At 33.9% G+C, this 17,185-nt stretch overlaps 1 protein-coding gene across 1 annotated transcript in view; it reads left to right on the top strand.

The window, feature by feature from the left end:
* Nucleotides 1-17,185, top strand: part of mfhas1 (multifunctional ROCO family signaling regulator 1) — a 38,516-nt gene that overhangs the window by 18,903 nt on the left and 2,428 nt on the right. Inside the window, exon 2 of the mRNA XM_001335166.10 lies at nt 14,887-15,224. Within this exon, the coding sequence (XP_001335202.3) occupies nt 14,887-15,017 (131 nt within the window). The 3' untranslated portion in view covers nt 15,018-15,224. The remainder of the gene's footprint in view (nt 1-14,886; nt 15,225-17,185) is intronic.

Below are 17,185 nucleotides of genomic sequence, written 5' to 3'. Positions count from 1 at the left end.
CTGTATGTGTGCTTGTGTGTGCATGGGTGGAATAATTAATGGTGTGTTTATAAATATGTTGAATTATTTTGCATGACTGAGCACTGGGTTACATTTATGAGCACAGCTTGAACACTGATCTGCTTCACACTTTCACTTGAGTGCGATCTGCATATATGATATCTTGCAAAGTGTGAAGTAAACCTGGGACAAACAAACCATTCGCCTTAATAAAGCTGAATGATTTATGAAGATATTATAGGGAAAAGAGGAAGCTTTCATTTTTGTGTGTAAATTTGAATGAATTTAGCTGTAATGTGGAAATATTGGAATATTTGTTTGAAAGCAACAGCTATTTTGGTTAAAAATATTAAAAGAGGAATATATTAAAACGTTTAGTAAAAGTTTAGTAAAAATATTTAAAATGTAAAAGAAAATGCATTAAATGTTTGGTTTTATTATTAAAAATAATAAATTAATACTTTTGTTTTGCAGGGATGCATTGAAGTTATCAAAAATTAGTAAAGATGCATAATTATTACAAATTCTTTTTTTTGTTTAAAAAATCAGTTTAAATCGTAGTGGGAAAAGAGGAAGTTTTGTCAATAATTTAATCAAGTTTAAATGTAATGGAATATTTATTTAGTATAAATCCATTTTAATAAAATTTTTAAATGATTGTTTTTTTTAAAGGATTAAAATGTAAAAAAAAAAAAAAAGAAATAAACATTTAATAAGTTTTGTTTTACTACTTTAAAACATAAAAATCAAGATATTTGTTTAGCAAGCAATTTGTTCAGTAAAGTGTATATATTTTTATATAAAAAGACCTGTTTTTAGTAAATTTCCTATTTTCAAGGGAGACATCAGAATGTAATTGTCAATAAAATGTGAATCTAAAGGTAATGTGAAATATTTATTTGAAAAAACAAAAACAAAAACAACTTATTTTGCTCTAAGTTAAAAAAATATATAAACCACTCATTCATTCATTTCCTTTTTGTCCTAGTTATTTTATTAATCAGGGCTCACCACAGTGGAATGAACCACCAACTTATCTAGCATATGTTTTACACAGTGGGTGCTCTTCCAGCTACAACCCATCACTGGAAAACATGCATACACACTCATTCATACTCATACACTATGGACAATATAGCTTACTAAGTTCACCTATAGTGCATGTTTTTGGACTTGTGGGGGAAACCGTAGCACCCAGAGGAAACCCATGCAAACACAACAATGCCAACTGACCCAGCCAGGGCTCGAACCAGTGACCTTCATGCTATGAGGCGATTGTGCTACCCACTGCGCCACCTTGTTGCCCTAAAATAAAGCATACGTATATTTATTAAAACCTTTTTTTTATTATTATTAATTAATACTACTCCTTATTCATTAAGGATGCATTAAATGCATTAAATCAGAAGTCTGTAGAGACATTTATAATTGTCAAATTTCCTGAAAAATAGTTTGCCTCAACAGCATGTTTAACAGCACAGCAGTTTACAACATTGAAAATATTAAAAATATTTCTAAACACAAAATCTGCACATCAGAATGAGATGAAGTGCCATTGAATCAATAAATTATATTTTTATAATGTAATTCAACAGAATTTGAATGGTGGTATAAAAATAACATGCATAATGACAAATGTCATTTAGATTGCATTAATTAAAAATAGAATTAAGTCCTAGTCTCATATATTAATTTCAATGTGTTCTGTAAGTTTCCTCATCTCAGCTGGCACTGAATGTAAAGAGCTCTGGATCTCCTGCACCTCCGAAATCAATACAGATTCAACTAAGTATGACCGGCGTAAAGTGTCAGGCTAAGCAACTCGTATTAGAGGACCATAATGCATGTGTGTGATGATCTCATTGCAGAGCAGATGTGAAAAGTCCGGAGCCGTTCGGATGACTTTATCTCCTTTTCGCTGCATTTAGGGTTAGGGTTAGACTGCTACTTGGGGGTGAATTTGATCAGGCATATCTGAATGCCGTGTGCAGTGGAATGGCGGCTTGAGGGTTAAACTAAAAGCACTGCATAGCTTGTAAAACAAATTGTGTTCATTTGCTTTACATGTCACTTAGATGGTCTCATCTTGTCCATGTGGGTGGTGAAACTACAAGCTGTCAACACTAACAGCAGTGCAGCATAGAGCACTTGTGGTTTACACAGTATTGGAGATTAAAGCCCTCACTAGCTAGATGTCGAAATGAATCCCTGATTTGATTTACCATATTGTTCGCTTTAATATAAAGAAAAAGAAAAAAAAAAGATGCATGAAAAGTTTAAACATCTGGAATGAGATGAAAAAGACATCGAAATCAGATGAATGTTTGAAGGAAAAAATAGATGAATTATGCTCAAGAAATGTTTCTGAAATCCTCAAGTCTGTGAAAGCCAGTTGTCTGTTATAATCCGATTTTGGTGTTGCTGAGAGAGATTGATATGGATTTGTCATGGTTTCGTTGCCTGCTGATTTCCCCTCATTGTCTGTGATGAAGTCTAAGAATGGTGATTTTGAGTCACTTGCTATTTCCAGTCATGATACGGCTTCCATGTCAAGACTTCCACACACATCTGGTGTACTAATGAATATGTATTAGCAGATAATAGCAGATAATATTCATGATTTTGTGGATGAAACTGGGACGGAGTCATACATTTTGTGTTTGAAGGTATGCTCTAAATGGTTTGTTCACCCAAATTACCTTTTTCGGCACTCTCTTTATTACTTTTACTGTAGTTCTTATTGCGAGACACAAGCATGACTGAACATGAACAAACATGTTAGGTGGCCTATAATAAATGTGGGTGGCAACTACAATTACCTTTTTTTATGGTTTTGGTACAATGCAATGAAGTTTAATACCTAGTTTTGGTGCACTTTCTCACAACATATGCATTAAAGATCATGTGTTAAAGGGATAGTTCACATATTCTGTCATTATTTACTCAACCTTTACTTGTTCCAAACCTGTTTGAGTTTCTTTTTCTGTTGAATATAGAAAATATTTTGAAGAAAGTCATAAACCTGTAACCATTAACTTCCATAGTATTTGTTTATCCTACTATAAATGTCAGTGGTTACAGGTTCCCAGCCTTCTTTAAAAAAACATCTTTTGTGTTCAAAGGAAGAAAGAAATCCATAAAGGTTTTAGACTCATGAGGGTGAGTAAAGAACCAGTAAATGCTCATTTTAGGGTAGAATATCCCAGTAATTGTTCCTATTCAGCTTGAAATTGTTTAACCATGTGACTTTTGTTACTATGAAAAAAATCCAACTAATTAGGCATGCGCTATTATGAAAGTTTCGAAATGAATGTTCTGGATGCACTTAGCCGAAAATCAAAACCAAACATTCTTTGTAAAAATAAGTTTAATTAAATAATAATCTACATAGCAATGTCCTATTTGCTTTATTATTAGAGCAGATTTTACATCACTCTGGTGAGCATGTGTGATATAGTATACATGTACATAAGAAAAATATTTAACTATTTTTAATTTTGACCCCAATGTGCATACAAGCTTTTCAACAGTGCGTTCCACTGCTCTTACACTTTAGTCAACACAGCAACAAATCGCCGTTGCACAGCACTAGCCTTCGAAATGAATGGGTTTCATAGCACATTGCTTTCTGTGTCCATTGTGAAAGCGGCTTCAGACCACACAGTGTCTATGGCTGGATAGAGTGTGAAATTAGGTCAGGACAAAGCAGCATCATCTTATTTGGCAATTTGTTTTGGCTGTTTATCTATTTTGGCCAAAAACAAAAAACTTTTTAGCTTTTAAATGGTTAAAAATTCAGCACATCTCTAATTGTCTTTGATTACCTCTGGAGATCTTAACAGAGCATAAGCTCTTGGTGTCATCCACTCATAACTAGACAGTTAAATCATTTGTGTAAAACCATCCAGATCATAATGATTTGTCCTTTTTGTCATCTCTTTATATTTGTTTTAAATTCCATTCAGTTTAGTAGATGTTCAATATTGGTTGAGCTCATTGTCAACCTGTGTTTGTTTGAAAGCAGAAATGAATAACCATAAATGGTCCAGCTCATAGTTAATGATTGTGTCTAATCAGTTACGCCTTCTGTTGACTTTAATACATCACCATCATTCCTCTTTGAGGTAGTATGTTTTTTTCAGTCTTCATGGCCACAAGCAGATTTTTGAGTTCAGAGATGTTCATTTCTTAAAGCACTGACACGTGTTTAAAGATTTTAACTGTTAAACTCAAGTGTTTGGCTTTTTCAGCAGAGCAGACAGTGCATTTCTCAGTGTAAATGTAAATGACAGTCAGGGCCCCTTGTTGAGATTTACACTGAGACGACTCTATTTGGACGGCTGTTAAGCCTTGGCCATGTGCCCATCAATGTGTGAGGCATTTGTTTACATCTTAATTATTGTATGCTAATAGTATAAACTTGTTTTTGGACTGAATGTGGAGAGTGATCATTGTCCAGTCTTTCTTAGTGCTGTCAGCCCCAGTACACCTTCTTTGTCTTCAAATTGGGTTCTTATGCTACAGAAAATAAGCTATTATTAAATTATTAAAGTTAGCACTTTTATGGACCAGCAAATAACAGTTTATTGCAGTGAATTTTCTAAATATCTTTTCTAAATATTCAGGAAATGGCAATTCATGTTACAGTTTTTTCCTACACTGAATATTCAGCAAATAACAATTAATTTTTATGAAATTTGTCTATAAAGTTTACCAAACACAAATACAGTTTAAGTGATCTGTTTTAAGATATTCAGGCTATTACAATTCATTTGTCAAATCTCTTCAGACTATTCAACAAATTACAATTTTTTTTTTAAATTCTTCTCAGAATATTTATTTGACAAAAAGGAATAAGCAGGATTTAATTTTATCCGATAGGATTTGTCTATGAAAAGTAGGTTACAGGGTTAATAAGTGGGTTAATAACATTTTAATACATTTTAATTCAGTGTTGTTTTAGTGTCATCAAAAATAATATTCATTTCCCATTAGGATTTTTTTCAGAATTCATTTTAAAGCTTTGGAAATTTTGTTGTTTGTTTTACGTGTGTGTGTATGTGTGTATACGTGTTTTTGTGTGTGTGTGTGTGTGTGTTCATTTTTTTTAAACATTTATTTGTGATTATTTTCTCAAGCTTCAACAAAACATTTTGCACATTCAAGGATGCAATTTCCCCCTATTTTTAGCATTGCCGCCGAAATGAACTAGCAAACAAATAAAATCGAAATACAATTACAACAGGAATAAACGAAAGCACAGCAAAATTGAAAATATTAATAATAATAGTAAATAAATGAATAAAAAGAATAAAATAATAATAATAATAGTAAATTAAAAAAAAAAAAAAAACTTTTAAATAATCCAAATAAATAATTAACTACAGTACATGATAATACAAATCAATATTCTGTTACATTTATAGTGGTCTTTTACATAAATATCAAACTAAACTATATTAGTGATCACAGTTAAACCTGTTTGCACAGATTTACTTATATAAATCAGTTAAAAGAGAGAGTCTTCCTTCTTTCAAAATAAGTGATCATAGGTTGCCATGTCTCATAAAATTTTTGGACAGATCCCTTCATTAAATACTTAATTTTCGCTAATTTCAAATATAAAATCAGATCACACATCCACATTGAAGCTTTAGCTGAAGCTGCTGATTTTCACTCATGTGTGTGTTCATTTTAACATAGCAATTTTTCAAGAAATATTTTAGATATCTTTAATTTAATTTATTGAATTTTATTTTTTATTTTTTTAAATTTCAGTCAACATTTTTTTTTATTCTTCAGATCAGCTAAATAATATATATAGTATATAGTACAAATGTTTTAGCTCTGTTTACATTTCAGTTGTTTTTATGAGGAAATTACATTCCCCCTCTATAAATTGCCTTGATTACTAGTAGATTCAGACAACCTTTTAATACTTTTCCTTTCTTCTCAGATGTTTTTTGACTTTTAGCATGACTTTTCTTTTGTCTTCATGGGGACGACCCTGCTTTATGATTTTTCAGTCAGAGCTCTAATCCTCTGGCCTTGAGTGGCTGTTCATCCTAAAGTCTCGCCTGATCACTGTTACCATCCAGCACACTGAACTACAACTCAAACAGTAGATTTTTCTTTTATTATTAGTATTATTATTATTATTATTAATAATAATAATAAATAAGTGATGGCTTCAATAATGATACTCAAAAGCAGTGAATAAATGAGTGAGATGCGTATATAATACGCAATAATTTGTTCTCTTTTGAATGCTGATTTGTCACCTATAATGTTGCGTGTGCTTTTACTCTGCTAATTAAACATTAAAATGAATCCTGGTCAAATTATGATTGGTCGATTTTTCAATTTAGTTTTCCAACCCCTGTAAATGGATGCAATGAATTGAAAATCAAATCAAAAGCTTTTGAATCCGAATTGAATCAATACCCAGCCATAGAAAACACATTATGTGCTCCAGAAAGGCAGATGATTGTAGTGCACTGTAGAATTTTTAACCATCTAAACAAGGGCTTGAAAATTAAATAATAGTTGCAGTCCGGGTTTGTTTGGTTCTGTTAAATGATTCAGTAAATCAAGCTGAACTTGTGCATGACACGTGCTGTGTCCGATACATGCTGTTAGTTTTAGAGGCAGTTTATTTTGGCGTTTCCTTTAAGACATTCACATCCTCTGGACACCCGGGGAAAAGATGCCGCATTCCAGGATGTCTCTGACCCAGATTTGAGATGTCATAAAGGGCTGCAAAGCGAGTCACAGCACGAATGCGTTAAAGATAAAGACTTTGGGAAATATCTGGAATGTGGCTGGAGGGATAGACTGGCTTTTGTGTTGTGTGGTTACAGTGTGCAACTGAGAGATGCAGATCTTAAGATTCTTTTGTTGTAATGAAATGACATAAATACTTATTTTATTAGAGATGCATGATCTACACCTCTTAAACAAATATTCTATAATCAAATACAAATTAAATTGAATTGAAATTAAATGTCAAAATTTATTTTATACATGTAGAAATTTATGAAATAAATGATAGTAAAGTGTCTACTTTAATGGTTTAGATGGCCTTTGTTTAAATAATGTGAAAATATGAGTATTAGAATCACAAAATTTAACTTTATTATGTTTCAATTCCCTCAATAGACTTATCTTTCTCTCTTTTCATATATATATATATAGACATACAGTTGAAGTCAGAATTATTAGCCCCCTATTTATTTTTTTCCCTTTTTTGTTTAATAGAAAGCAGATTTTTTCAACATATTTCTAAACATAATAGTTTTAATAACTTATCTGTAATAGCTGATTTATTTTATCTTTGCAATGATGATAGTAAAAAATATTTTAGTATATATTTTTCAAGACACTTCTCTACAGCTGAAAGTGACATTTAGAAGCTTAACTAGGTTTATTAGGTAATTAACTAGGAAGGTTTATTAACTAGGAAGGTAAGGGTGGTTAGGCAAATTGTTGTAGTGGTGGTCTACTGAACATCAGGGAAAAAAATTTGCCTAAATGGGCTAATAATTTTGTCCTTCGAAGAGTGTTTAAAAAATAAAAAATTGCTTTTATTCTAGCCAAAATAAAACAAATAAGTCTTACTTCAGAAGAAAAATTATTATCAGACATAGTGTGAAAATTTCTTTGCTCTGTTAAACATCATTTGGGAAATATATAAAAAAGAGAGAGAGGGGAGAGGGACTTCAACTGTATATGAAGAAATTAGATGCAAAAACCTCTAAAAGCCATCTGATGTTTTCTTCTAAAATTAGCATTTTGCTCTGATTCTTGTGTGTGGGCTTAGTTATTGTACTTTTATAGTGATGAATGAGTTCTTTAAATTGCCTTAAAAGTGAAATAGCTGAACATAAACATAGGAGGCTGACAAAAATTGTCATTTTAGCAGAACATTTCAGATGGCATTTAGAGGTTTTTGCATCTGTGCTCTTCATATCTCCCTTTTATACTTCAGCCCCACATCAAAGTTCCTGCAAGCAGAGAAGGTTAAGGTGATACAGGATTGGCCAGCCCACTCACCAGATATGAACATTATTGAGAAGGAGACATTAAAGATGAATCTAAAGAATGATGAACTCTGGGAGTCCTGCAAGAACACTTTCTTTGCCATTCCAGATGACTTAAGTTATTTGAGTCATTGCAGAGATGCATGGAGGCCGTCATTCAAGCTCATGGAAGTCATACACAATATTTATTCATTGCAGCATGAATTTATATTCTATACTGTACATTATTTCTGTTAAGTGACAAGACTTTTGTCTAAGCAAAGTCAGATCTTACTCTACTAATTATATAATTAAAAATCATGGTATGATCATATTTTATTTTGATAAAATCAGCATAATCTAGAGGCCTTCTGATACCAAATGATCAACTAGAAGTCAAGTTAATATTTGTAGTTCCTAAAACTTGGATAGGTGACAAGACTTTTGTCAGGTAGTGTGTATGTTTGTACATACATACATTTTTTTTCATATTAAAATAAACTAGACATTTTAATGTATAAAGAAATCAAATTTAATATTGAAATCTTTGACAATTCTCAAAATTAATATCCTTTTTAGCACTATTCATTATTTACAATTTATTTCACCCAAATAGTGTAGAATTATAATATTCTCAATTTATTATCTGCCATAACAAAAAAATAAAAAATAAAAATCATCCGCTCCATTGAACTTATTAGCCAGAATTGAATTAAATCAGTGCACAAATTTAGCATAAAACATGTTTTAAAATCTTCACAAAACCAAACACTGGTATATCTGACGCAAAAATTAACTTTTTTACCTTTAACAATCCCAACGATCAGAACTTTTGTCAAATCATTTTGATTATTGAGAGTTCGTGTCCGCCTCATTGTTAACAGAAACTTCAGTGCTCAGACAACAAAAGCTGAAGAATGTTCGTCTGGAATGCGAGATCTTCAATATGAGCACAGTAGACTGTAGGAGTGAAGGCAAAGCTAGACAGGAGTGTAGCAACAGTGCTCTTTGTTATGGAGATATTTCTCATTGTTTCATTCTCTCTGCTGCTTCCTGCCCCGGCGAGCACAGGATGTTTAAACTGCGCTCTGTTTATAGATTTAGTGTTTGGAGATTTATTGTGTTGGTAACTAATTCTCTCTAGGATCACTTTTTTTGTCCTCCCGGCCTCCAGGCGCGGGACAGGTTTACCGCTTTATAATGACTGTGTGAATGGTGTGTAACTGGATTTTAGTGTTGGAAGATTATGTGGTATTTATTTCAAGGTGGAGGGTGAGAGTGTGTTACCTGTTATTCTTAAGGTGAGTGTTTGTGTTGATGGCTAAAGGAATCTACTCAAAAAATGATGTTCGCTGTTGATGATGATGCATGCTGCTAAGTTTGCAACGGGGCTGATACAAGGTGAGCCCCAAAGCAGAACGTAGGATTGGGAGAGGATGTGGAGGTTGATATCAGGTCGCATATATAATCAGGTGCAGAACCATGAACAGCTTTGTAAGTTAAAATTTAATTCCTTTATAATTAGAAAACTTAAAATCAGCAAAGAATATTTTCTACATGTTTAGGGATTCCTATAAAAATAGCTCCAAATGCAGATCACAGTATTCTTTTAATTAGTCGTTTGGCTTTACGGCTTGATTCGGTGATAAACCGAATCATTTGCATGTGTGTTTTCCTTCTCGAGCAGTGAAAGTAGAATCCTGCACACTGTGTCTCATTAATATGTAATAATGTTGACTGAAATGTGTCACCTGATCTGACCTTGACATCATGGCAGCACCGTCACCCCGGATGTTTGGTGTTTTAAATTCTCTCAAGTCAGCAATGTTGATCACAGACAAACAGCAAACCATGAAATATGAGCTGTAAAGCATGTTGAGTAAGTGTCATGGCTCTGAGGGGAGTCTGGGGGTCACGGAGGTATGGGAGATCTGGATTTTTTACATCCTTTTTTCATCCAGGCTTCCTACACTGTACAAAATGCAAGGGTTCACACAATTTATGTCATCACAACATAATCGATTAAGTTAACTTAACAAATTTAAGTGGATTGAACATAAAACAAATAAGTTGTCCCAAATAAAATGAAATATTGTGTTGTTTCAGCTCATTTTAAATAAGTAGTTTAAACAAGGAGCAAAATCATTTTTTGAGTGTAGCTGTCTCAGCACTGACCAGTGTTTGTTACATATTAACTATCTTAATCAGGAACAGGAACTCCTGCTGATCATTTACAACCTGTTTCCCCTGCTATTCATTGCACTTTTGATCCTGCCACAAGTGGACCACGCTAAATAGAGGTGTGAATACAGGTTCTGAAGGTTGTGGACCACTTCTAGAGGTGGTGGAAAACACATTTGATGGGATTGTTTTCATAGCGTAGATGCTCATGGGGATGAATGCATTTGAACAGACACAAAAGGCCAGCTGCTCATCGCCTACTGACCTAATTCTTGTACATTTATGTGGTGTGTTGTGAAAGTGTACTGGCCAGACAAGATTTAAAATTGCCTGACTGAAATCACAAGTATCTTCTGAAGGCAAAGTGTTTTTTTACAGCATTGATTCTAATCAAGCACAAACCCACAGCTTTCAGTGTCGTTTTGTGGCTATCAGAGCAAAAAAAAAAAAAAAACAGTTGAGTTTTACCATTTTTGAATCCATTCAGATTATCTTCGGTCTGACGGAAGCACTTTTAGTTTAGCTTAGCATAGATCATTGAATCAGATTGGACCATTAGCATCTTGCTTATAGAATAAAAAGAGTTTCTGATGATTTTCCTTTTTAAAGCTGGACTCTTCTGTAGTTATGTTTTGTAAAGAGGCCGACAGAAAATGAAAAGCTGCTATTTACTATGTTGATATAAAACTACTTTCATTCTGGCATTAATCAAGGAACTTTGCTGCTGTGGCAGATGCTAATGGTCTAATTTGATTCAATGATTTATGCTAAGCTTAGCTAAGATAAAAGTCTTAAAAGTAAGATTGACTGAATGGGTTCAGTAGTTGTAAAACTGAACTGTTTACTTCTAAGGGACTTGTAAAATGAGCCTATTTCCAAAATGTTCAAGTGTTCTGATAAATAAGTGTAAACTGACAATTGGAAGATATTCTACTTCCACATTGAAATGAGGAAAAAATTAAGGGTGCTTTGTCCGACGATGAGACATTTCTCAATATTCTCTGTTAAATTTTGACATATTTTACATAGACTTGTCCTTTCAACTACTACAAAGACTTCAGAATTTGCACCAGTCACATTTACGTTTCTGAGGCTGGGTTTCAGAAAAGAAAAGTGCAGGTCTGCAGAAGTCATTGTTCCCCACACACACCTCGAGTGCTCCTTGCGGTTCAGCGCTCTTGTGTTTTATCCATAAAACCTGAAAGCCTGCCTAACAGTGGATGCTTGTACAGCGGTATTGACATGAAGCTTTGGCCGGGGAGTGCAGTTTACCTTTTAAGGACCTGATAATGCACCTCAGAGAGCAAGAACAAAAAAGAAAGTCTGTGAAGCAGAAATGGAGAGTCTGGCAGAAGAACAAACGCAAAAGTACAGCTAGAAATCAAGTTCAGTGCAAAAGTCAAGAAATAACTCCCAGAAATGACTGTAATTTTGCAACATATACTAGCAACAGTGTGACCCAGACTAAAGGAGTAAGTAATAATAATAACTAATGCATGAATCAGCAGGAAAACTCACCTTTATTCTGTATAAGTCCCATAAAGCAACTGATGACTAATTTCCTATTAAGCCTCCACAGTGAATACTTTGAGAATTAGCAACACCGTCCCTATTCTCACATACAATAACCTTGGATTTCTAGTTTGCTCTTCTGTTCAATCTAGTGAGATTGCTTCTTTATTTAGAATGAAGGAGAACAGAAAATCAATAGGCCTAATGGGGTAAGTGGTGTACCCATCAGGCCATGATGTACGCAGTTATTTTAAGTGTTAAGGTACTATGACATACATTGTTTTCGCATTTTACTTCAGTGCCTTGGGGTGAAATTCTTTGTGTTTTAAGAAGCTTGTCTTGTGTTAAAACCAGATCAAACCTGATGTTATAATGCTGATGCATTATTCCCACATTAATACGGATCAGGTTATTTATAGTGTTTCTGCTGGGGCCCCAAAATAAAAAGGGTTTAGAGTGTTTCTGAAAACAATGTGAACTAGTAATGTGTATGAATGTCATTTGTATTAAGGTTATGATTAATATTGTGCTCTTTAGCTACAGACTCTCCTAAAAATTCACTGTTTAAAGCAGGGGTTTCCAAACATTTCAGTTGGTGACTCCCATTATTCACTGAGGTGGTCATAGTTTTATAATGCTTGCACACAAATGTGTTTGTTAATCATAATTTTTTTTGTGCCCCTTGTAATTTTTATTAAAAAAACAAAACATGAAATATCCATATGACAATGATCTGAAGATCCAGTCAATTCCAAAAATCATGTAATATTATCGCAAGTTCAAGACTAGTTTAGGTGTCTGAATACTTTATGGTTTCAATTTCTTTTGTGACATTTGCTCAGTCACAATTTTAGTTTAGAAACAGTTTGACTTTTAATAGCAATATTTGCCTATTTTTATTTCTTTAGATTAATAACTTGTTTTCTAGTCATTTTTAAACGAGTTATAAACAAAAATCGACTGAGTTTCTCGATAAATTGGTTCCAATTATTCATTCATTCATTTTCTTTTCGGCTTAGTGCCTTTATTCATCTGACACAGTGGAATGAACCACCTACTTATCCAGCATATGTTATAACGCAGCAGATGCTCTTCCAGCCACAACCCAGCACTGGGAAACACCCATTCACTCTTGCATTCAAACACATACACTACGTCCAATTTAGCTTATTTAATTCACCTATACCACATGTCTTTGGACTGTGGTGGAGCACCTGGAGGAAACCCATGTGTACACGGGGAGAACATACAAACTCCAAACAGAAATGCCGACTGACCCAGCCGAGGCTTCAACCAGCGACCTTCTTGCTGTGAGGCGACATCGCTAACCACTGTACCAACATGTCACCCCTAAATTTTTATTTTATTTTAAGTGAATTATGCAAAATTCAAAGTCACGTGCAAGCGCAGTAGCCTAGGGATGACGGTGGTCTATAATCTTTTGGACTGACACATGATGTAATGCTTTATCTTCCTGCGGTTGCTCTGATCCCCCTTAAGTAGCTGTTTGCACATTGACTTGCTGACTAGGACACCAATCCTTCATTGCAGCTCTCTATTTATAGGCATGAGGGACTCTCCTGTCAATACTGGCTCCTTGTAGGGTGGACTGAACACGTTTGTTTTGGTTCCATAGACATAAACAGACTTTAAGCCTTAATACAATCAGGTTTTGGATTCTGAAAACAAGCTGTCATAGTCTACTTCATAACCGCAGTTATTCATAAAGGAGTATTAAAGGTAACTGGTAGTCTTCGTTGAGTTTAAAATGATATAGCTATATCATATGTTAAGCCTTTAAACGCTTGTGTTTTTAAAAAGGCGATTAATGTAGGCATCAAGCTGTTTTGCTCAAGCGTTGATAAATGCTTGATAAACATCGCCATCTTGTGGTAGATTTTAAAAGGCACTCTTTTGAGGAAACTTGCTCAATTACTAGGATCATGGAAACTTAAATACATTTGGGAATTATATGTGATAAACAGGAATCCTGCCTGAAATATAAACAACTACAACAAACATTTGCTCCAGCAAAAGAGTGCAAAAGTGGATTAGACCGTATGTTTCCCCACAGTTTCCCCCCTTGGAGATTGAACCAACCATCCTGCTATCATGAGATATTACATTATTTTACTTTATTTTTTAAAATAATTTATTTGTGTAACTAGTCTGTTGCATCGACCTTTATTCATATTTCAGTGATATATTGTCTGTGAAAAACAGCCAGAACAAAAATGAACAGAGACATTCAAGCAGCCCTCCTGCACTGGCTTCTTCTCATTCACATCTAAATTATTTTGTCCTTAAAGGTAACAGAGTGGCGCTCTACATGTAAAACAAGAAACAAATTTTAACCCCTTCCTTCCTAACAGTATTCCAATGTAAGTGGATTTAGCCCATTCACTGACTGGAAATGGCTAATCTTAGTTGGTCAGGCTGGAAGATGATCAGCCAAAACCAGCTATGTCCAGCTTAAACTAGGCTAGTCAGCTGGTAATTTTCCAGCCTGACCAGCTAAGACCAGGCTGAAAATGGCTGAAAAACAGCCTGGAAATAGCCCAAACCCCTCTAAAACCAGGCTGGTCGACCAGCTAAAACTGCTGGTTTTAGCTTTTGTTTTTAGCAGGGATTTGCTTCAAAAAAGCTTAAAACATCCAGATGAAACCACTAATGAAAGAAAAAAGCAATCATATGATGATGAATAAAAAATATGGATAATTATAAAACTTTAACTTTGTTTCCTTTATTGAAATTTTTTTTATTCGGATTAATATTTAGTTTATTTTTTAAAAAGTATTTAAATGATTTAAGAAGTTAATTACACTGTAAAAAATAAATATCCTGATGGAGAAAATTAGTGGTATTTTTACTTCTGCAAGCCAACAATTTTACTCAGTATTAAGCAGCACACAGTTTGGTAATAATAAACAGTCAGTAAGATTACAAGTCAGTTTTGAAGATTGTCTTTGCATTTCTTCAAATCAATTTAGATCATGAACTGATACTCTGAAGTAACACTTCACATTTGTTTTGCTTATAATTGCAGTATTCATCAAATGATTCTTTAATTCTGTAATTGATTCTGTAGTCATTCTATTGTTTCGTGTGAAATTATCTGATGCATACCAGTGTGGATTAAACAAACCGTATTTTATTTCTTTGTGGACATTTACAGGAGAGCTGTTAAGCCAGCCTCGACCTGAGGGACTCACTGAGATCATCTGCCCTAAGAACGGCTCCGAGCGGGTCAACGTGGCGCTAGTTTACCCTCCAACCCCGACTGTGATCAGCCCCAGTCATAAATGACTCTTGACTTCACTGCACTTTCCTGTCTCCAAAAACCACTGCACCACTTTCCCCTTTATATTACATCACACATGTGCACACACACAGAAATATACATGTGTATGTGTGCGCAAAAGTTTGACCTCTGCTCTGATGGACTACTGGATGCTCCACCAAGAAAGTTCACAATGGAAGCTTGGCCATTACATCAGGACATACTTGCTATAGGTAGGATTTTGTTTTAAGCTACTTATTTTCTGATGAACTATACACTGTAAAAGGCGATTAGTTACTAGACAAAAAAGGTGAGTTTGTAAAAACATAAAAAATGAGTTGACTTTACTTTAAAATTTGAGTAAACCAGTTGTAACTTGGATTTGTTGTTTAAATTTTTTTTATAATGATGCATGTAGTTTATTTATTTAGTTAAGGCAATGAGTTTACTGATTTTAAGTGCTGTCAACTAATGGCATTAAAAGCAATGGCTTTACGCCAGGGGTACCCAAACTCAGTCCTGGAGGGCTGGTGTCCTGCAAAGTTTAGTTCCAGCCCCAATCAGACACCTGGGCTAGCTAATCAAGCTCTTACTAGGCTTTAACATCCTTCAGGTGTGTTGAGGCAAGTTGGAGCTAAAATCTGCAGGACACCGGCCCTCCGAGTTTGGACACCCCTGGTTTACTCACTGGCTTTTTTTTTTAAAGCTACGTCAATCACTTTTACAGTGTATTATAAATGCATTATACTGGGAAAAATTCAGACTTTCTGACATTTTGTTTTTCTGTAATATTGTAATATATAAATAGTTCAGATGCAAGTGCACTGCAAAAAACCTTAGATTTTTAATCTTGTTTCTAGTTCAAATATCTAAAAACTTAAATCAAGAAGCATTTTCTAGACAAGCAAAACATATAGTCTTGTTTTAAGAAAAAATATGTCAAAATTTTGTGAGTTTTTCCTTAAAACAAGCCAAATAATTTGCCAGTGGGGCAAGAAAAATAATCTTATGTCAAAAGGGAAAACAAGATTATTTTGCTTGTTTTAAGGAAAAACTCACTTCATTTTGACATATTATTTCTTAAAACAAGACAATATTTTTTTGCTCGTCTAGAAAATGCTTCTTGATTTAAGAGTTTATAACTATTTGGGCTTGAAATAAGACTAAGTAAGTCTTCTAAGTAAGTAAGTTCAAATCTAAGTAAGTAAAGCATTTTTTGCAGTGTGCCATCAGCCTTTTTCCTCTAAAATTGGTGTTTTTCCTCAGCCTTCTGTCTTTATGTTCAGTTATTTCACTTTAAAGGCAATATAAATAACTTTGCATCAAGTGTAAAATTACTGTAACTACACACAACTGTCTGAGAAAAATACTAATTTTAGATGAAATTTTGGCACCTAAACTATTCATATGTACTCAAAATTTCTCTAGGGGTCCTTTTCAGAAAGGTGAAAACTCTGATGTTAAACTGTAATTGAGAGAAACCCTGAGTTTTCTCTTTCAGAATGGGAGGTTTGTTAAATTTGAGTAAGTGGGGTAAGTCAACCCCATTGCTAAAAGGAACGTCATTTATACTTTGAGTCACTTATCATGGTAACTAACTCTTTGACCCTAGCCACTTAACCTCAGGAGAAGGTTTTCTTTAGTAAACTCAGAGTTTCTTTTAGTTTCCTTTCTAGTTTTAAAGCATAAGCTGTTTAAACTTCACTAAATGCTTTTCTTATTAAGTATTCAAGTACAACTATTAAAAAAAATCTAAAATCAATATAACATTTTGTAATAATATAAATATTATATTTAGTCTTATTTTCTGGGGGCATCTAAATTAATTATGGATTTTTGATTTAAAAAATCTGCCGATCTGGTGATAAAAATAATCTTTTCCAGAGTGTCAATTATTGTGGGTAAATTTACAGTAGCTCTGCAATGTCAAACAAGGTTCAATTGCAGGTCAGCCCAGGCCCCTAGCCAGGGGGGTGCGGGTGGTTCGAAAGACTCACTCCTCACTGACAAAGATCCAGAGTTTGTCCCATACATGAGTTAATTTGTCCCATTTTGACTGCTATGCCATCATAAATGGTGAAAATAACCCATCAAAAAAAGTTTTTAGACCAAGTGGAATTTTCTATCGCTTTGGTGTGACTTCAGCTTATCAGTTTCGGTCAATGCTAACAATTATCTTTCATGAGTTCAACAT

This window comes from Danio rerio, chromosome 21 (assembly GCF_049306965.1).
Source record: "Danio rerio strain Tuebingen ecotype United States chromosome 21, GRCz12tu, whole genome shotgun sequence".
In the NCBI taxonomy this organism is placed as follows: Eukaryota; Metazoa; Chordata; class Actinopteri; order Cypriniformes; family Danionidae; genus Danio; species Danio rerio.
The sequence above is the reverse complement of the archived record's forward strand: the minus strand, read 5'-3'. Positions and strand labels throughout refer to the sequence as shown.